The 22,835-nt window shown below is 38.0% G+C and overlaps 1 protein-coding gene across 1 annotated transcript; it reads left to right on the top strand.

The window, feature by feature from the left end:
* The first annotated feature begins 13,141 nt into the window (after positions 1-13,141).
* On the top strand, positions 13,142-20,767 carry KRT222 (keratin 222). Its single transcript, XM_032616543.1, has 6 exons — positions 13,142-13,237; positions 16,887-17,015; positions 17,964-18,184; positions 19,746-19,822; positions 20,002-20,137; positions 20,539-20,767. Exons 1-6 carry the CDS (start codon positions 13,142-13,144, stop codon positions 20,765-20,767), a joined length of 888 nt encoding a protein of 295 aa, XP_032472434.1.
* Positions 20,768-22,835: the final 2,068 nt, after the last annotated feature.

Raw genomic sequence — 22,835 nt, 5'->3', positions numbered from 1 at the left:
ACCCAAATTAAAAATTACAAAAGAGTAAACCTGAATGTAATTCATGTAAATTGTACCTTCCAATATAAAATCAATAAGAGCTGCATGAGAGTATCAAACCTTAATAATAAAAACAACCAAATAATGTAGTTTGTTTTCCTCTAGGCACACTGAATAAAACATAAAAAATGAATCTGTAGGCACTCTGTAACCACAGAATGAAGTTGATAGCTAAGCATCAACCACTATTCAGAGGAAAAGAGCAACACTGTCTTAAGTCAAACATATGTTTCCCATCAAAGCATTACAGCAAATTAAACCTTGGATGTTTCTCCTCTACTGAAAAGTTAAGAAATATGAACTCGCTGATTCAGCCTGGATTAAAGACAGAAGGACAGACGTGGAAACCAGCTGTATGTTGCCTCCCATCGCAGTCACATCGGGAAAGCCTCTCTCCATGAGTCTTCCCACGTCCAGCCTTCTAGTCCTGTACCACCTGGGACCTATGTTTACGGCTAGTATTAGCCTCATGTCAGGGCAAAAGTATATGGCTACTCTGAAAATTATCTTGAGGTGAAACCCTCATTCTGGGTTTCCTTGGCATGTGTTGAGATGCTGTATTTGTACTAAATGATTGTTGACAGATGTGGAAAGGGCCAGATCACAGGTGCCAACGTACTGAGATGCAGTAGACTGCAGTAAAAGGAGCTCATTCGATTTTAAAAACTGAAATGATTGAACCATTTTGGATTGTGAAATTTATTTAGAGTGCTGAATAAAATGTTAAGGACAGGGTGTTCACACCTTATTATCCGCCCTAACATGATTTTAAAACCACACAACAGGCATAGGCTTTATTTTGAAACCCTAAAGTTCAGCTCTCCAGTCAACTTTTAAGTAAGAGGAATGTGTTTCTTTTTTCTGAGTTGGACTTACGGATAAGAAGGAAGAGCCAATGTCAACCTGCATACAGACGTTCATTGTTGACCTTTGATCCAGAGATTCATAAGGTTCTTTTTGTCTTTCTGACCTCAAAGGACAATGGACAAGAACAGTGAGGATGCTGGAGGTGGCGTCCACCCTCACAGAGATTAGAAACAAGAGACAAGGGACTTCCCTTGTGGCTCAGTGGTTAAGAATTTGCTTACCAATGTGGGGGACACGGGTTCGATCCCCAGTCCGGGAAGATCCCACATGCCACTGAGCAGCTAAGCCCGTGTGCCTCAACTACTGAGCCTGCCCTCTAGAGCCCACGAGCCACAACTACTGAGCCCACATGCCACAACTACTGAAGCCCACGCGCCTAGAGCCCGTGCTCTGCAACAAGAGAAGCCACCGCAATGAGAAGCCGGCGCACCGCAATGAAGAGTATCCCCCGGGCTTCCCTGGTGGCGCAGTGGTTGAGAGTCCGCCTGCCGATGCAGGGGACACGGGTTCGTGCCCCGGTCCGGGAAGACCCCACATGCCACAGAGCCGCTGGGCCCGTGAGCCATGGCCGCTGAGCCTGTGCGTCCGGAGCCTGTGCTCCGCAACGGGAGAGGCCACAACAGTGAGAGGCCTGCGTACAGCAAAAAAAAAAAAAAAAAAAAAAAAAATCCTTAAAGTGATTCTATCAGAGATGAAGCATCCACTTTATCAGCTCTAAAAGGAGTTACTAATTGATACCTCTCAATACTCTCCTGGAGGCATTGGGTTTTGCAGGGTTGAAGCCTTTCATGTCACACTTTGCCCAAAAATCAAGTCTATGGCAATTAGTTTCTGGTCAAGGGAAAAGAAGACTTGTAGGGGAGAAATGTGGTTTAGGTGGCTTCTGGCGAGCTTTTCCCACCAACTTCGGGAGTGCCAACTTGGGAGCAGGTGAGGGAAGAATAGGATAAGAAATCTAAATGACAGTTTCCCTGGACCAGGTGGCGCTCTGGAGCAGGCAAACAGTATACTTGAATATAAAATCAAAGCATTGTATAAGAAATTTTGGACCTGGAGCTAATGGTCAAGAAGCAAAACAGAACTACAAGAAATATTACAGGATAATTGGGGAACTTCAAAACAAGGTAAGAAACCTTGCTACTGCTGGATGAAAGAACTACACTAAAAATGACAAAATATTAAAAGGTTAGGAACATCTGACACATATACCTGTACTTTTCTCAATTTAACCAGATTAAGGAATTCAACAAGCAACAACATATACCTCTTAGCAATATTAGTTTTTTTTCTAATTAGCTCACTTTTATATAGTTGATTTTATGGAAAGAGTTGTAGAAATGTCTCCAAAATACTTAAATGAAATTAGACTAAGTAAATTGCCTACAGGTATTTTATTCTCAAAAGAAGAGATACATGCTATAAAGAAATATTTAAGCAATTATTTAATGTATTTGTCATTAAGGAATCATATACATCTAAAATTTCATTGAAGACCCTGAAATTGTCATCGCTAAATACCAGTGCACAGAAGTTACAAATGTGAATGTAACAAACACAACATTTTTGTGTCCTGCTTTCCCAGATATCAGATGCAACCATTAACGACACCAGCTTCACGCTGCAGACTGACAATATAAAACTAGTAGCCGACAGCTTCAGACAAAGTAAGACATGGTTACCTTCAATGGCACAATGGAAGACATAAGCCAAGGAGAGAAACACTACATGAAGTCATGCTTATTTGTATACTGGCGTCACAAGTTATGAAAAGAGTATCTTTCTTTTTAGAAATAAATGAAATCCTAAAAATGAAAAAAATATTTTAGCTGAATACACTGTAGAAGGCCATTATTTACACGAATGTTTTGTGTTCAAATAATCACTACCTAATTTATGTTTCATAATTAAGAATTATTTCATTTATGTAAAGTTGAAAAACATGTACTGTACCATTATGAAACGATGTACGGTTTAGTAATGCAAACAAAAAAGGTTAAACTAAAAAGAGCAGCAAATAAAATATAAACACAAAATTCAGGGGCAGGAAGAGGGCATACAAGTGACTCAATTGTACTGGTAATGACAACGTTTCAGTTCTGAGTGTGGTTCACGGGTATTTGCTGTATTGTTTTTCTCAATACATTGTACACAGTTTATAATTATTACCATGCATCTATTCAATAATGCTTTTAGTTTCAATAAAGTAAAAAGGCTTGAATTTTGAAGGAAGGATTTGAATAGGCAGACATGAAGCCAATATGAATGAAGGAAAAGTGATAGGACTGACCATGATTTACATGGAACTATGATGTTGAACCTGGCAGAATAAAGTATTCACCTTTGGAGAATGACAGGGATAAGATTAGATACATGGAATAGGGTCAAACCATGGAGGGTCTTAGCTTCTCTGAGGAGTAGAAACTAACGTTAAGTTCCACAGAGAACTCTTGGAAGCCTTGGGCTTAGGAGTAACCTATCAAGGGTTGATTAAGGAAATTAACACGACCTCTGCACACAAGATGGATTGGAGTGGTGGGGATAGAGACTAGAGACAAAGTGAGTAGCTTACTGTAGCAACTCAAGGATAAATTGAAATTTTTCTGGATTGAGATAATCCTGGGAGAAATAAAGAATCTGGAGACAGGATTTGGTCAATTACTAGACTTCAAAGAGCTAAGACAGGGTAAACAAAAATTTTTCAATTTTAAAGCAGAATAAAAATTGGAAAGTTGGGAGGGAAAGCAGAATTAGGAGAAAAGATAATAGAGCAAGTTGTACGTATATTGAGTTTGATGTAACAATGGAATACCCAACTGGAAATATCCAATAGACAACCAGAGATACAATGGACGATTGCCTACAAGTTTCACTAAGGTAAGTATGCAGAGCATGAAAAACACAGTAGTCTTAATTGGTGTGTAAAATTTATTATACACAGCCAAAATCCTAACCAACTGGTAAACGGTCAGACTTTTAGAGTACACTTTAAAAATGACTTTACAACTAATACAACTCTAGAAATTCAGAACTAAATATATTTTGAGGTATGAATTATCTCAAGAAGCACAACAGAGAGGTCCTTTCCAGAAGTGAGTCACACACAAAAATACACATTCAGAACGGAATCACGCAGAGTCTGTCTTGTAGGTACTCAACTCAACTCAAAAGACAGTTATTGATTGTTTAGAATAGGCAAGTACAGTAATAAGGTAGTATAGCTGAACTATCAAAGGTATCCTATAGCATCATACAGTTGAAAAAAGATCAAAGTTAATCCTAAAAGGTTAACATTTAGGATTCTCAAAGAGAACTGAAAATGTTGCCCTAACTCTCAATCGGTGCTGACTTCTGTGAAAATCTCTTTCAAGGTAAGAGTCACTGGTTTTCTAACCACTTGGAGAAGTTTCAAAGATAATGATTTTTGAGGGTAACTGAGCTTGTGGTACCTGTGGTACCACATGTCACCCAATTTCACTTCTGGAGTCAGAAATCATAGATGGTGTGAGCCGCTGGGGAGATGAGCCATTTGACAAAAGTGATTATGAAGGAGTTGAAGCTTAATGGATTAGTATAATGATTTTTTTTCTGAAGGCAACAGTGTGGAGATTATTTGTAAAAGGTGCAGCGGGACATGGAATCACTAAATGGCAACTATTTTTGCCCTACCGACAGCTTTGTTTTCATATAGGCTGGACTAAATTTCTGTTTTACTCAATCTTTGAGATTAATATTGAGAATTTGTCAAAGAGAATAGAAAATGTTTTCCTAATTCTCAAACAGTGCTGACTTCAATGAACAGCTCTTTCAAGACATGAGTAGCTAGTCTTGTGGCTGCTTGGAGAGGTTTCAAAGATAATGATTTTTCAAGGTTAAAATCTACAGACTCCAGCATTTCCTCCAAATGCTCAAAGTTGTTCACGAAGGTAGAAGTTTTGCATTCATGTAAAATGATATGATCTACAGGTGTAATTAAGTTGCATTACACAAAAATTGCCAGTATGCTGTATTAGTGTCTTTAATCTGAACACAGCCCCACGCGCAAGAGGAAAAGATTATCATTCAATCCTAAATATACAACAGTAATCCCTAAGAGAGCAACTCCTCTCATGGTTATACAATAAGAAAGTCAAAACAAACCAGAGCTTTGCCATGAACATTCCAGAACTCAAAACATACTTTTAAGAGAAGTTTGACAATAGCCACTCATTTTTAAGACAAGATATAACATCAATAAAAGATAATCTACTCTGGTATTCATTCGTTTGTTCAAAAGCAAGCGTTAAGTCTAAGGGGTTAGTAGGAAACCCCACTAAATTAGTGGGAGTTGGGGCAGTTTCCAAAGAAACAAGACATGCGCTCTTTGCCCTTGAGAAGTTCACAATCTAGTTAAGGAGAAAACAATTACCAAGCATTTTGAATCTCACTTAAAGGTTGTGAACAAATAAAAATTTTTTAATCTCTATATATTTTAAATGCCATTTATTTAATAGCCAAAGTCAGAGTCTACCTCCTCCAAACCTGTGGGGAAATATCATTTTTTTAATAACAGTACAGCTAAAATTTCTTTTGTAAAATGTCTTTTTATAAAGAGCCTAAATGTACCACTTCTGAGATTCCTGTTTTTACATATAAAGCTTACTAAGAAACGGATCCACGTGTAAATACCAGCTGCCATACTACCAGCTATACACATTGCGTCCTTCAAAGCTATATAACAGTGCTGAGCAGCTGAGGGTGCTGGGATACTCAGAGACTGACTGGAAAGTTGAAAGCAAGGGAAGAAGAGAAGGACGGGGAGACAAAAACAGATGCATCTGGTAGCAGCTGTCAGGGAGCAGAGTCCAGCCCAGAAGAAGTTAGAGGACTCTGCAATGGCAGCAGAAAACTAAGGAGGTGATAAACACCATGGGGAAGTAAGAAGGCAGAAGGAGACACAGGTTGTGGAGAGTTTGCTTCTAGAATAGACATGTTCATCTAGCCAGTTTGTGCAGTGGGAGAGCTTTTAAACCTGAAAATAGAACTCAGTAATTCAAGCCATTATGTGAAGACCAACACGCAAAAATAATATCCAAAGATATATGAACTTGGGTTACAAATAAGTACTATGTCATACATTTGAATGCGATCCACACTGTTCTTTTCCCAGTGCCCACACAATCTGTCCTGGGGAAGCTACTGGAGAAAACAAAAGAGGAAAACTAAAGCTGAGTCCTGCATTCAAGGCATTTGAAACACATACATGCTCAATTCTGAGGACCAGACAATCGCTACTATAACAGTTGTGTATCCAGCATGTATCCAGACCTAGGAAGCAACCAGCACTAACGTCAGAGAAGTTTCACACAGAGACACAGCTTGCTTAGCTAAGATGAATGTTCAAAGCCAAGCAGGGGAATTTCTGTAAACTCTTGTGTTCCCCACCATCAGCCACCCTCTGATTTTTCTACTTCCCACCAATCCCTCTTTACTGCTACTCTTTACCAGAAAACACTTTACATGAAGACCACACCATCTGTGATAAGGGTTCAAAGTCTAGCATATAATGTCTACCCATATGTGCTAGAATGTTCCCTCCAAAAAAAAAAAATGTTTTTTTTAACTGATTCTGGATATTTCATACAGACAGAAGCATGCAAGATGTGTCCTTTTGTGTCTGGCTTCTTTCACGTGGTGTGATGTTTTCCAGGTTCATGCATGTTGTAGCATGTATCAGTACTTCATCCCTTATTATGGCTGAATAATATTCCAGTGTATGGATATACCAAAATTTGTTTGTTCACTCACCTGTTGATGGAAACTTGTGTTATTTCCACGTTTGGAGTATTATAATTAGTGCTGCTACCCATAAAGACACAAAGCAAATTGATGGTTACATAGGCTGGGGGATCAGACGAATGACAAGTGACTGCTTAATGAATATGGGTTTCTTTTGAGGTGATGAAAATGGTTTGGAACTAGATAGATGTGTTGGTTCCCTAACCTTGTGAATGTACTAAATGAACTAATTTTATGTTATGTGAATTTCACCTCAATTAATTTTTTTTTAATTGCAAGGCAAAGCCTCCATTGCCACCTGCCTAAAATAGGGTTCTAAGTGTGGGCTAAACTACAAATAGGAAATGTTAGATATTTTAAAATAGATTGCCTATAACATGTAGGCTATCCTTCATAGCCAAGATCAGAGACTGCTTACTCCGTTAAACTTGTTGGGGAAATATAATTAAAAACAAAATCTTCTCATCCAGAAAACCTCTCCACGAAAGTATTAGAGAAAGAAAACATTTTGCTATTGAATAAGCATTAAACCAGAATGTGTTGAACATCAAATTCAATCCACTGAGACCACAGACAGAAGGAAATCTTAACCTTTTATAGCCAAGCAGGTAAAACCCATTACATCCCTGTTCTCAAGACAGATGATAACCAGTCCTCAAGTAAGACGGCTTGACATCATTTGTCACATAGTTCATCTGGTAATTGGGGCAACTTTACCTGGTGATTGGGGCTACCATCTGTGTTCACGAATGGCTTCATATAAAAGAAAAGTACACTTCTTGTAACAGGAGGTAGTTCTGGAGAGAGTCTCCTACCTTCCCACAAGAACTGGGAGACAGGGGTGCTATATTCCTTGGATGTTCACATTCCAAAATACGTTCCAGGTCCTTGAGAAAGAGATTCTTGGGTCATAAACCTGGCCAAAGGCTTGTTTAGGTTTGAAAAGGATTCACTTACATTTCAAAGAGACAGAGAAAGAATTTACAAGGTTTCTAAAGTAATTGCTCTAAGAAAAGAGAGGTGGCGGGGGGGGGGGGGGGGGGGGTTCTTCCCTTATTTTCGGTAAAGAGAATTAAGCCTCTTATTTTTCATTTGTATTTGCCCTTATAAGCCTTCTCTGATCTCCTCAGCAAAAAGTAATTACTCCCTCCTCAGAGGTGCCTTTCTGTGGCACTTCCCACTTTCTATCTTGAATTGAAGCAGTTTCAACAGGATCAGTATCTGTTTCCTTTCTGCACCCCTCCTGGTGCCCAGCACACTGCCCAGAGCTAACACTCAGAAAAGGCCCTGGACGACAGGAGAGAGCCTTGCGGTGATGGAAATGTCCTGTATCTTGACTGCATCAGTGTCGATATCCTGGTTGTCATTTTGTCCCTTTGTTCATAAGATGTTACTATTGAAGGTGCTCAGTAAAGGGCATGTGGGATTTCTCTGTCCTCTTCCTTACAGTTGAATCTACAATTACCTCAAAAGTTTCATTTAAAATTTTAAATGTCCTTGAATGAATGAACACATGTGAATTATGAACTGTCAAGTAATAGTTACAGAGTACTATCAAGAGAAATACAGGCCAGGATGAACAGAAGAAAACTCACAGCTGCATTCAGGGTAAGAGTTGAGCAGAATTAAGCGATGCCTTTAGGAAACTATGGGGACTATCAACCAGGATGCTAAAAACTGCTGTGCAGGGCAGGAAGCTATGAGAATGGACTAGGTAAAAAAAAAAAAAAAAAAAATTAACAAAATTAAAATGTTTAGCAACATGGGTGGACCTAGAGATTATCATACTAAGTGAAGCGAGTCAGAGAGAAAACGACAAATACCATATGCTAGCACTTATATGTGGAATCTAAAATATGACATAAATGAACCTAGCTACAAAACAGAAACAGACTCACAGACATAGAGAACAGACATGTGGTTGCCAAGGCGGTGAGGTGGGGGAGGGATGGATTGGAAGTTTGGGATTAGCAGAGGCAAACTCTTATATACAGAATGGATAAACAACAAGGCCCTACTGTATAGCACAGGGAACTCTATTCAATATTCTGTGATAAATCATAATGGAAAAGAATATGAAAAAGAATGTATATATATGTATAACTGAATCAGTTTGCTGTACAGCAGAAATTAACACAACATTGTAAATCAACTATATTTCAATAAAATAAATTTTTAAAAATGTTTAAAGAGAGACAAAAAGACAAAATCCAAGAAAGAATGAATGCAAGTAAAAGGGATTAAATTGTCTAGAATAAACTAAGATAAGGGGAAATTAACTAAGACTAGACTCTCCAGGACACTTACCAGAAGACAGCAGGGCCAATGTCATCAGGTTAGGGTTAGGGTTAGGGTTAAAATCAGTATTTCAATGGCAGGAAGGGAAGCTAAGGGAACACCTGTCAAATTGGTGAAGAAGATGTACTTGGGACCCAACAAAGATCTCTCTTTCAGGGACCAGAAAAGAAAGGCCAATATTGTGGCTCAAGTGGGACCAGTGGATGGGCGCACAGTTTTAGCCTAAGAGCTACAACTTCAAAGGTTGGGACCTCCAGATGAAAAAGGGGTAGAGAAAAGAAAATTGAACTATTCCTGGATAGTTTTGTTTAGCGCTTATGGTCTGCAGTGATGACAATATAACATGCATTGTATTTGTAAAACACTGAAACTGTTTATAGTTGGTATCCTAAACTGGCCTCACTCTCTAGTAATGGTCATTTTTGGAGCATGAAACATCCATGTGTTGGGCTGCAATGAACAAGGTAGGAAGGGGAGTGCTGTGGAAAATGCCAGAGAAAATAGGACCCAAAAGCCAAATCTTTGGTTAGAGAAGTAGCCCTGGGTTTTACTCTTGAGTTTCAACAGCAAAGAATGAATTCAGTATCTGCCAAGAACGCACTGGTGTGTGTACCATGCCTTGATTATTCACCCGACACGAAATGCATGTGCAGGACATATGGAAATGCGTGTCAGCTTCGCTCACGCACCTTGAAACATGCTGGAAAATGCTGACAAACACGTTCCAACACAGATCTGTCTAATTATATTCTTAATTGATACATGAAACACAAGATTAAACCAGATCGTGTGCAGGCATGTTCCTGTGAGAAAAATCAGCAATATAACAAAAAGAGGACAAACTAGCAAAGTCAAGTCCTGTCACTTACAACAATTTTTTTTAAAGTACAAAAAAATACATCTTTATTTGCTGATGAATTATGCATCTATAATCCTATTAAATGGCGTGACTGATTTAAAAAGAAATTCACAATATTTAAGCTGCTAAAGAAATTACACTTAATAAGCAAAATAATACCCGGGCTCTATGAGATTATCCCCTAAATTAAAAGATCGGTTAGACTGATATGTCTGTCTAAAGAAAAGAGATTTGTATTTACAAATGCCTGGAGGAGAAATCCACGTGATAGAAACTTGTGTCACCATCAGTTCTATCTGGTACACTTTTTTTTTTTGGCTGCGTTGGATCCTCGTTGCTGCGAGAGGGCTTTCTCTAGTTGCGGCGAGCGGGGGCTACTCTTCGTTGAGGAGCCCTGGCTTCTCTGTGGGGACATCTCTTGTCGCGGAGCACAAGCTCTAGGCGCGCAGGCTTCAGTAGTTGTGTCTCGTGGGTTGCTCCGCTGCATGTAGGATCTTTCCGTACCAGGGCTCTAACCTGTGTCGCCTGCATTGGCAGGAGGATTCTTAACCACTGCGCCACCAGAGAAGTCCCTCTGGTACACTTCTTAGAATAAAACCTGATCACAACATTTACGTGTAAGACAGGCAAAACACTAAATGGATTAGGATTCGGGACCCTCGTATACAACAAAATTAGGTACTTGAATGGGTGCCCAAGTGCATTACATTACAAGTATATACAGGGACTTCCCCCACTAGCCCCATGGTTACTGAGCACTTTAAACATGGCTCATCCAAATTGAGATGGGCATAAAAATACACACTGGATTTCAAAGACAGTATCAAAAATAAAGGATGTAAAATATCTCATTAATAATTTATATTGGGGCTTACCAGGTGGCGCAGTGGTTGAGCGTCCGCCTGCCGATGCAGGGGACACGGGTTCGTGCCCCGGTCCGGGAAGGTCCCACATGCCGCGGAGCGGCTGGGCCCGTGAGCCATGTCCGCTGAGCCTGCGCGTCCGGAGCCTGTGCTCCGCAACGGGAGAGGCCACAACAGTGAGAGGCCCGCGTACCGCAAAAATAAATAAATTAATTAATAATAATAATTTATATTGAGGGAATTCCCTAGCAGTCCAGTGGTTAGGACTCAGCACTTTCTCTGTTGGGACCCGGGTTCAATCCCTGGTGGGGTAACTAAGATCCTGCAAGCTGTGCGGCGTGGCCAAAAAAAAAAACAAATTTATATTGATGACATGATATATCTCAGATATATAAAATATAATATTAAAATTCATTTCACTTGTTTCTATCTTTTGATATGACAACTAGAAAGTTTAAATTACGTATGTGGTTTGCATTTGTGGCTTGCATTCCATTTCTATCGAAAGCACTGCTATAGGGTAGAAATACCCGAGAGGCTCGTTTCAGATGCAGATTGCCAGGCCTGCCCTCCGGGGAATCTAGTTCAGCTCTCTGTATTTTAGGCAGAGAACATCAGGAGCTACATAAAGCAACAAGAGTTTAATTCTTTCCTGATTCTCCTCCCACTATCAATGCCTGATTCTCTTCCTATTTCTCAGTTGCAATTACCAAAAAAAGAGAATCAGTTTGTCCTAAATAATCATAAGTGATGCTCTTCAGTCAGAGCTTTTGGGTCAGGCTACCTCATAGGTCTCTGACCTACAGATTGTTTATCCTTAGGTCAAGTGTCTAGCCCAGGCCAATCCACTGTGACCAGTGGGGAGGGTGGAGGAGGCATTGGGTCAAATGAAACAGAGTACAAGAATGACCTGGAAACTCGCCTCTCAGCAGGGGCTCTGGTCAGCCAGCTTTCTTTGGAGACGACTGTGGGAATGCCCAGCACGGATTGGTCTGGCCAGTAGTGAGTTAATTCAGAAATTAAAAGAGCACGATGCACATTCAAAGGCCCTGTGAGCACTAGAGCCAAAGATTGATTACTTCCTGAACTACACTCCAGATACACTTTCAGCCAAGCCACTCTACAAATAACAACAGTGATAGATCTAATCTCAAAAATATTTTAATATTTATATATATAAAGTTTATATATAAACTTTCTAGTTGTCATATCAAAAGATAGAAACAAGTGAAATGAATTTTAATATTATATTTTATATATCTGAGATATATCATGTCATCAATATAAATATCTAACAACCAGCTTGCCAGGCTAAACAAGGAATTTAGGTGGGGAGAGACATAATGCAGGGGCAGATGGGACAATATTTGGAATACAGCCAAGGAGTCAAAGTTCCAGTCCCAAGGATGCCATAACATCACCATACGTCCTTGGGAAAGATGCCCTAACCCCTCCTGCCTCAGGCTTGTCATCTTTACAGGTTACAAAATGACAGGGATTGTGACTACTGAATGGAATGACAGTCGTAAAGGTGCTTTTTAAAGTTAGAAGAGCGGCACAAATGTTATATTTACAAGTAGGAGCTATCATTAACTCTGTTTACTCATGAAGGGGTAACCCCACAATACATCTTACCTCAATGAACACATCCTGCTCAGGGACCATCTGATCGTATTTCTTCAACCTTATTAAAACGTTGGAAATGTTAACTGTCAGCTCTCACACTCTCTTAGCACTTACTTCCAGCCATAGCTTCATCTGTAATGTACCTTCAGGAATTCACCACAATATATCAAAGCCTGCGGTCAGACCAGCAGCCCACCATGAGCCACGCAGCATGTATTTAAGAGAAATACTGTCAGTCAGTCCTGCGGCGGATGACAACTGTCAGCTGAATCTGATGGTAGCTTTTTCCAATAACTGTCAGAATATTCAAGGTTTACAACATATTCTAATGCCCTCCCACAGCATTTCTGTGTAAATTATCCAAATGGTGAGGAAAGCCATAAAAGGAAAGCTTAGTTACCATGTTTTGAGCCCAGATTTATTTCCACGCAATATCTTGGGAAAACAAAATACAATTTTCTTTACGTTATGCCCCATTTCCTTTCCACAAGCTAAATTAACTTCCCCCCCCAAATGTGCTCAGTTTTAGAGAACCAATTCAAGAATACTGAGACCGTTTTCATTTTTCTGTTACTTTACAGAGAGCCTGACACTTCTGCTAGATCAACAACAATAGGAGAAAAGGGTTTATCAAATATTTGCATAATTGATTAGAAACCCGGGATATCCGTGGCTTCCGGGGAAAAAAAGGAGCTCTGTGTCTTTAAGGCTCCATGGAGCTGTCTCTGCGCGCGATGCAGACGGTGCAGGTTCTGCGGCAGAGACTCATCCTATCGATAAGGTTCTGATAGCCAAGGTGGAGGATGGGAAAAGAATGGAGCTGTCCCAGCTACTCAATGAGATCAGGGCAAACTATGAAAAGCTCCTCACCAGAAATCAGATAGAGACCGTGCTCTCAACAAGGATCCAGGTAATGATTTCATACAGACAGGCATCTTCCAGGATAAGGAGACAATCCATGTCTATCCAATTCCTGTCTCGGCCTCTCTGAGGTACAGTATTTCCTTTTCAATGCAGCATATACTGGGGAAGGAATTTAGGTTTTACTGCAAAGTGACTGGGACTACAGGGGGAAAGGCTGTGATTATTCCTGTTAAATAACCATTAAATGAATGTTGATTGATACATTTGATTTTTATATAAATCATGAGGTTACTATCATTAACAAAACATGGAATCAACATACAGTAAAATGGTGCAACTCTAATCTCTTTTAGACATCCTACAGGAAGGAACATTTCAGATACCCTTCGAAGCTATTATGGAGTTATTTATAGAGATAATATAAATAACATCTTTAAAATGACAAGCTTTATAGTAAGATTTATTAGCTTCTACACTTTGCAAGATAAAACTAAGTAAAATATTTCTAAAAGGTTTCTATCATTTTTTAATGAGTTCAATTTTATACCAGATTGTTATAAATAGAAATCATCTGAGTATGTGAACATGGCATTCAGAAACAATGATATAAATTGGGACAATCAAAACTGCCAAATCGAAAATGACTTTCTACTTCAACGACAGGTTTTTGCTTTTGTACTAAAAGATGAGAAATGTTTATTTCTAATACTAAGCATGCAATATTTAAGTATTTTTTAAAAAGAGAGTCAAGTTAAATAAGAGCTAAATCCTAATTTCATAGACTTACTTTGTTTTAAAGTGACAATCACCTTTAGTAATAAATTAAGTTCTCATCTCTAAACAAATGAATAAACAACTCTTTTAGAAACAAAGATTCAGAAATTCAGGGATTTTTTTTTTTTCAGTTTACCTATCATATCTGAGTACAAGTTCTATTCCAAGCACCCAAACACAGCAAAGAGTTTACTTAAGAACATACCCAAAAGGGAAAAAATATTGCTGGGAAATCATAGGACATTACTGCATGCAATTCATTTTTAGTAACAACATACATTTAACTTCTGGGTAACATTTTCAGTCTTCATAAAGAATTATCAGCATCGTAGATGAAGCAAATTCACTGGGATATTTGATTTAAGTGTTGGAATAGTTCACTCACCTTTTACAAAGAGAAGAAAACAATTAACAGATGACAATTTCTAAAAATTATAAGCCAAATAAACATTTTATTTTGCAATAATAGAAATACAAGTTATTTAGTTTACAAGTCATTATGCTGAAATGAATAAAGTGAAAAAGCAAGACTACAGTAAGTTTTGTTTCATCTTCTTAACATAAAACTACTTTAGGGGATTTTTTTTCAAAGAATTTAGAAAATCAACGGGAATAAATTCAAGGAAGCCTGATTACTTACTTATTACAAAATAAACATAAGCTAATTTAGTTATTTACTGCTGTATAACAAACCACTCCAGAACTTGGCGGATTAAAACAATTGTATTGTCTTTCACGATGCTGTGGCTTGACTGGGTTCAGTGGGGGTTATTCTTCTGTTGCACATGACATTGGCTAGGACTTCAGTCATCTTGGGGCAAAACTAGGTTGGGACATCCAGGGTGGCTCACTCCTGAGTCTGGCACCTTGGCAGGGCATTTCTGAAAGGCTGGCTCAGCTGAGACAACTGGGCCTGTTTCTCTCCATCTGGCCTCTCCACATGACCTCTGCAACAGGGTAACCAGATCTCTTACATGTTGGCCCAGAGTTCCCAAAATCATAGGAGTGGAAGTCATCAGGGCTTCCTAAGGCTTAGGCCTAGAACTGGCACTTCAGCTATATTCTACTGGCTAAAACAAGACACAGGTTATCCCAGATTCAGTGTGGAAGAGGACCAAACAAGGACATGAATTTGGGGAGGTGTGATTCATTGGGAGCCATCTTCGGAATCTAGCTACCACACAAGCCTAGCTGCCAGCTCCTCACTCAACATCCAAGAGACCAGCATTTTTATGCTCTTCTATTTCCAAAATTCTTGTCATCCTCTTTTGTAGTTGCTCTGATATGTGTTGCTGCTTGGCTTTGCCAACTTAACACTAAGAATAAGTGATACAACAAACCAAAAGAAATGAATGAATTTTGTTGTCTAATACCTCATGCTAAACTTTATTGACTTTCATTTAATCCAATATTTCCTTTTAAAAAGCATCTATTGGGCTTCCCTGGTGGCGCAGTGGTCGAGAGTCCACCTGCCGATGCAGGGGACGCGGGTTCGTGCCCCGGTCCAGGAAGTGCAGTAGGAGCAATGTATGGAATTGATTGCAGTATTTTGAAGCAAAAATTAGAACTTCTTAATGTATTTATAAAAATGCATTTTAAAATGTAAAAAATTTAATTTGGTGGTACAATAGATTTTTATTTATTTTCTGTACGCGGGCCTCTCACTGTTGTGGCCTCTCCCGTTGCGGAGCACAGGCTCCAGACAAGCAGGCTCAGCGGCCATGGCTCATGGGCCCAGCCGCTTTGCGGCATGTGGGATCTTCCCAGACCGGGGCAGGAACCCGAGTCCCCTGCATCGGCAGGCGGACTCTCAACCACTGCGCACCCTAACGTGCCTTCTAAAAAAGGTAAATCAACAATGGGTTCTCGTAATACAGAAGTCTATTATAGAATCTCTAATGCCTATGATAACTTAACTCTTTAAATGTTTCATAATACACTTTCTAGCAGTATTGTAAATTACCCTGTAAATTATTGTAAAGTATCCTGTCCATATACCCAGTCCTAGAAATGATCAGTTTAGGATATATAGCTGTTTATCTGCTTTTATGAAGCAGCCTACAAGAAAATATGGGGGGTGGGGGTGGGCAGTAGCTAATTTTCTATCTTTCTTCCTTAATGATACCATAAACAATAGAAAGTTAAGAATCAGAGGTCTCAGGACTTCCCTGGCAGTCCAGTGGTAAAGACTTCACCTTCCAGTTCACGGGGTGCGGGTTCAATCCCTGGTTGGGGAGCTAAGATCTCACATGCCTCGCGGCCAAAAAACCAAAACATAAAACAGAAGCAATATTAACAAATTCAATAAAGACTTTAAAAAAATGGTCCACATCAAAAAATTAAATAAAATAAAAAAGAATCAGAGGTCTCAAACTTAGGTCCTGCAACCTTACTTCTCATTAAATGTATTTTTCTGGGCTTCCCTGGTGGCGCAGTGGTTGAGAGTCTGCCTGCCGATGCGGGGGACACGGGTTCGTGCCCCGGTCTGGGAGGATCCCACATGCCGCGGAGCGGCTGGGACCGTGAGCCATGGCCGCTGGGCCTGCGCGTCCGGAGCCTGTCCTCCGCAACGGGAGGGGCCACAGCAGTGAGAGGCCCGCGTAACGCATAAAAAAAAAAAAAAAAAAAAAAAAAAAAAAAAAAAAAAAAAAAAATGTATTTTTCTACGTTTCATAAACTGTCATGGTAGGAAAAGAATTTTGAGATTTATTTTACATCCTAGAGAACTGAGGCTGAGACTGCAATTGACTCGCTCATGAATTTAATTAATTAGTAACTGAGCACCAAGCAGAACACGCATTGGTCATTTAAAAATTTAAAGAAAAAAACTATTTGATTCCTGTACTATTTTTCTACAACTGCTTTTAAATGTCTCACTTTCAAGAGTGCTTTTGTTATTGTTGTTGTTGGATTTCTTCTAGTTAGAGGAAGATCTAAGCAAAAAAATGGACAAAGATGAAGAGGCTTTAAAGGCGGCTCAAGCAGAACTCAAGGAAGCCCGACGCCAGTGGCATCACCTGCAAGTGGAAATTGAATCTCTCCATGCCGTGGTGAGAATCATCTCAAAAGCAACTGGCCCATTGAATCCCCAGATGTTATCTGATTAAGAGAGGGAAAGGAGGGCTTCCCTGGTGGCGCAGTGGTTGAGAGTCCGCCTGCCGATGCAGGGGACACGGGTTCGTGCCCCGGTACGGGAAGATCCCACATGCCGCGGAGTGGCTGGGCCCGTGGGCCATGGCCGCTGAGCCTGCGCGTCCGGAGCCTGTGCTCCGCAACGGGCGAAGCCACAGCGGTGAGAGGCCTGTGTACCGCAAAAAAAAAAAAAAAAAAAGAGAGGGAAAGGAATAATGTCCATTACTGGCCAGTGAGAAACTGAAAATCAGATCACTGAATTCCATCCATGGACCTGGTTCAACTACCGCCCTGCCTCCATCATGGCAATAACTATTATCAACTCACTCAAGGTTTATTCACACCTTTAAAAATGAAATAACCCTCGCTTATCATCCTGGGCTTCTCTAATTGTTAGAGTGGGGGAATAGAGCCTTTGTCATTATCCAAAGTCATAACAGTGGGGAGTCTTATCCATACCACTGAGAATTCTAATAGAAAAATATTTAAACACTTTCTGAAAATGCCTTTTATAAGCCGTCTGCTCTGGCTTTGATATTTAATATTCTATATTTTTCAATATTTAAGAAATCAAATAAATTAGGGTGATAATAAACTAATCACACTGCAGATTTTTTTTTGGCCATAAGAATTATCACAGGATTCCTTTGAAATAGTAAGCTCTCTAGCTGTAAATAGAAAATACAACTTTTTAAAATTTGGGTCATACCTAAAGCTGTAAGGAAACACCTCTTGCATAAGGGCTGTACAATTATTGCAACCTTTTTAAGAAAGAAGAGAACTCAATAGAACAAAGACATTGCAAATCAGATTTCAGAAACACAGTTAGCTTCCCTGATTCACTGATGAAGATCTGTACAAAACAGGAAAGGGGCCTTGAAAACTCCCTACACGCCAGTGAACAACATTACCAGATGCAGCTGCAAGACCTAGAGGCAGTGATTGAAGGACTAGAAAAAGAGCTACAGGAAGTAAGGCGTGGCATCGAAAAGCAGCTTCAAGAGCATGAGATGCTCCTCAACACGAAGATGAGGCTAGAACAAGAAATCGCAACTTATCGCCGCCTCCTGGAAAAGGAAGAAATCAGGTACCTAATTCCATACAGTGAGTGAGCAGAAATACAGAGCCACTTATGCCACTGAGATAGAGAAATTAAATCTAAAACCCATCATCACCAAGGCATGCTCACGGAGTTCCTACCACAAAACAGGATTAGTAGTCACTGCAAAAAATATGTGGGAGAACTATTTCCAGCCTCCCAAAATTATGAACAGACTAGCCAAAGTCAGGGACATTAGCTACAACAAAGAGCACAGCAAGCCTAGAACAAAATGTAAACAATTCTCTATCGCTACAAAAATGACCTTCCTTAACTTTCTCACTTTCCTTGCCATTCACCCCTTTTAGAATTAGTCAGTGCCTTCTATGGACCACCCACAAAGAAAGTTTGAAAAATTCACACATTACCACATTCCCCCTCCCACAAGGGCCCGCTCCCAACACACATCAAACACCAAAATAATAATAACCATTATTATAACCATAATAAACAACCACGGAAAGCAATGTTGTTCTGAGTACATGATTTGAAAGATTTCCAGATATCCTGGTAACAAAAGGTATCAAAAGAGGAATTCTTATTAATTCACATAATTTCATAATCTGCAATCACTTATAAGGTCATATGGCTTTGAGCACAGCACAATGTACAATTTTCCGTGTTCCCGTAAAAAGAAAACCTTTATTCCTGCTTACTTCAGAATTCTGAGTCCTCTATAAAACTGGATGAAACTACTTTCACCTATAATAAATCTCGACATTTACTAAATCTTTGAAAAACATAAATTGAATTAAAAATATTCCACTTACTAGCTAAGTGATGCTGGGAAAGTTACTGAATCTTTCTGTTCCTCAGTTTTCTCATCTATAAAATGGGAATAATATTGCCTACCTCAAAATTGCTGAGGATTAAATGAATTGTTTGTAAAGTGCTTAAAACAGTGCTATGTAAATATATATATAGCTATATACATATAATTTATGCATTATGAAATAAAATGGTTGTAAATTTTATTTAATGCCTAATCATTCAAGATCTTGATAAAGTGGTCTTTAACATTCCTTTAATACAATTTTTTAAATTGTATCATGCTATATTTAAGATACACAGGTATCTTAAATTTATTTAAGATAAATATACGAAGTATCAAGAAAAATATAATGAACTCCCATGTTTAAGAAGTGAAACATTTACAATGTTATTGAAGTCCCCCCCAATCCCCACCCACAGCACCTAAACCACACCCCCACCAATCTCATTCTCTTCCCTCAGTCTAACCTGGCTCCTGGAGCTGATGCTTATGTCTCATTAGTCTCATTATATATCCCTAAGCAAAATGTGAAATTGTTTTGCATGTTTTTTAACCTTGATAAAATTAGCTACAATGTATCTTTCTTTCCCCACTCAATGTTATACTTGGGAGATTGTTCCCTACAGATAGAGTATACCCTTAGTTCACTAATTTTCACTGCTAAGTAGTATTTCCTTTGTATGACTATACTACAATTTATCCATTCTCTTATTTGTGAGCATTTGTTTCAATTACATGCTAATACAATGTTGCTCCTATAATTCTTTCCAATTTCAGATATTATGGTTGCATCCAAGGTGGGAAAAAAGAACAAAAACCTACCACAAGTAGAGTTGGTTTTGTTTTACCTTCAGGTGAGTTTCTGATATAAGTTAACTAACTTAAAAAGTGAAATGCCTGTTTATAGGGATTATAAATAAATACTCTAAAGTAGCAAAAACAAGCAATATTTGAATAAAGTTTGACATACAAATTGACTGTGAATAGTACTTCAACATTGTAATTTAATATTTCATAAATAATATTTTCACAGCCATTATAAATGAAATATCTTTTTCAACAAAAGTCCCACAGAAGTATGAGAACGAAAAAGTGGAAACAGTGACCAAACAAGCAATATTAAATGGAAATGTCGTGAAAGAAAGCACTGAAGCTCATGGCACTATTCAGTAAGTAAAAAATTTTGACCAACAGTGAACATATGCCAAAAAAATTAACTTCAATTGAGTAATCTCAGCAATCTTTGAACGTTTCCAAACATAATTTTATATATTGTGATTTTTAACCTGACATGATAAATATATGTAAACAAAAACTCAGATGAAGTACTATATTCTCAATTGACCATTTTTCCAAAAATATAACCAAAGCATGAGAATTCCATAGAATCAGTTAGACATTTTATTCATATGATTTTTAAAGAATATAAATAATAAATGCCACAATGTAAATTATAAAAATTTAAAATGTAAATATAAATTACATTTCTTGATTTATTTTTCATATACAATACACGTTTTTTACTATAGCCATACTTCTTCATATAGAAAGATTTATTTTATCATTTCAGGACAGAGAAAGTGGATGAAGTTATTAAAGAATGGGAAGGTTCCTTCTTTAAAGATAACCCTCGATTAAGGAAAAAATCTGTTTCTCTTCGATTTGATCTTCATTTAGCAGCCACTGATGAAGGGTGTTTACAGACTAAGCAGGATAATCTACCAGATATAGAAGTCAGGCTTATCATGAGAAGATCATGCAGTATCCCCTCTATCAAACCTCCATCAGCAGCTAATTAATCCAAAGACAGTATTTGACTTGATGTGAAAATGACATTAGATTGGACCAAGGTAGGCCTGCTGACCACCTTCTGTCCCAAAATGTAAGTTACTAAGTGTGTATGTTATGACCAATGTATGACTCTTCAGAAAAAAAAAGGGGGGGGGGGGGACAAAATGTCTCTGAATCTAATTATAGCTGTATTTTTTGGACAGAGGGAGCGTAAACTCAGAAATTTAGTACAGTTTCTATTTTATTTATTCTCCAAATAGTCTTCTTTTTCCCTTGAAATTTTTATCAGAGACTGTAAGCATTAAGATGGTTTAGTTAAGCCTTTGAAATTTCACTCAGTGTCTGAACATTCTAAGGAAAATGGAATAGTCTGTTTAAATATGACTGTATTATATTAAGAACCACACTGAGTTATTCATCATTATTCCATGACTGGTTATATCTAAAAAGATTTTTCTACTTAAAAAAAGAAAGCAATTATAAATGAACCTTTAAAGAGGACTATTCACTTAACCAAATGTTTCCCTTTTGAGATAATAATTTGCACAGGTAGAAAAATAAAAGTTATTTTCTGTAAGATGTTTTGAGCAAACTATAGAACACACCCCAGGGCTAATTTGATGATTAAATTAATCTTCATCTGAAAGTTTTTTGTAATCATTATCTGATTTCCAGAGAGTTAACTTTATTCTAAGAACTTTAAAGTTTGCATCCTCCCCCACAAAAAAATCAGAAGTCCAGCTGCACAAAAAGAACATGAAAGCTAGTTACTCCAATTACTAGAACAGTTAATTCAACCTCTCACCATCCCAACTTTTCCATCTGTAAAGTTAAATGTGATTAATTTGAGTCTCTGATGCAAGCATTAAAGATACTCTATAAAGTATTATAAATATTTCTTGCGAACATTTATGTGAATTAAGATAACAGTGTTGTTTAAACATTTATGTGAATTAAGATAACAGTATTGTTATCTAAGCTAAGAGTATTTACAGGATTTATGTTTTTAAATTGTTCAAACTCTAATAAATATGGCTAGAAAATATATTTGTGAATAAGTCAAGTATTGTTGCAAAGTTTTTTAAACAACCTAATTTGTTTAATACAGGTATATTTAAAGACCTTAAATAATAAATACCTGTTTTAAAACATTAGAAATTTATAGGCTATCAATTTTTTTCTAAGCAGAAAAAAACATTGAGTACAACTCACCATACTTTTTTCCCAGCTAAAGTATCATCTAAGGGCTACAGCTGTTAGCATATTAATACAGCCTTTACAACTCTCCCTCTCTCTTTCTCTCTTCTTTCTTTCAACCAAAAAAAAAAAAAAAGTATATTTTAACCAGAAGAAAATTATGTTAAATAATCTTTAACATAATACAGGGAATCGCATTTAGATTTTCTTTTGATTACATCATATTTCTTTTAGCCTGGCTTATTCTGTTTAGTAAAAGGGATGATTTTGTTTTGTCAAGGATACAACACCATGTTAAGTGCTTATTCTTGCCTAAGCATCTGACCTAAAATACATCCTACACATAAAAATGTTTTCATTCAATGTTAGTTAAATGCTACTAACTTTATTAAAGCTTTGGAAATGCAATCGTATAAGCTATTGTACTAAAGTTACTGTACTAAGTAACAGTATCATAAATAAAGAAATACATCTAGTGTAATCTATATGCAGTGTCAGAAAACTTAGTACTGGGCATCATGAATGTAACTGCTTGTTATAGTAATTCCACTACGCAGCTATTGTGTGTATTACGTGTACATTTTAAAATACAGGACTTGAATTTATAACAGAGTTTTATTTGCTTTGGGGCATTTTAAATTGGGATATGAATTTACCAAAGTAAATGATACCACTACAATAAAAAAAAAAAGTTGAAACATGAACTACAAACCTGCATTGTTTCTGAGTTTGATACATTGTTTTAATTGTTCCAATATTGTTAGCTCAGTTGGGGGATGAAGAAAACTGTAACCAAGGTGCACAAAAGCACAATTTTTATACTTGTTTTAACAACAGAAAAATTAAGAAGAGTATAATCTAATAAATGGTATATTCTAA

The sequence above is a fragment of the Phocoena sinus genome, chromosome 20, assembly GCF_008692025.1.
Source record: "Phocoena sinus isolate mPhoSin1 chromosome 20, mPhoSin1.pri, whole genome shotgun sequence".
Classification (NCBI taxonomy): Eukaryota; Metazoa; Chordata; class Mammalia; order Artiodactyla; family Phocoenidae; genus Phocoena; species Phocoena sinus.
Note: the sequence above shows the minus strand (reverse complement) of the source record. Positions and strands in the feature narration are given on the sequence as shown.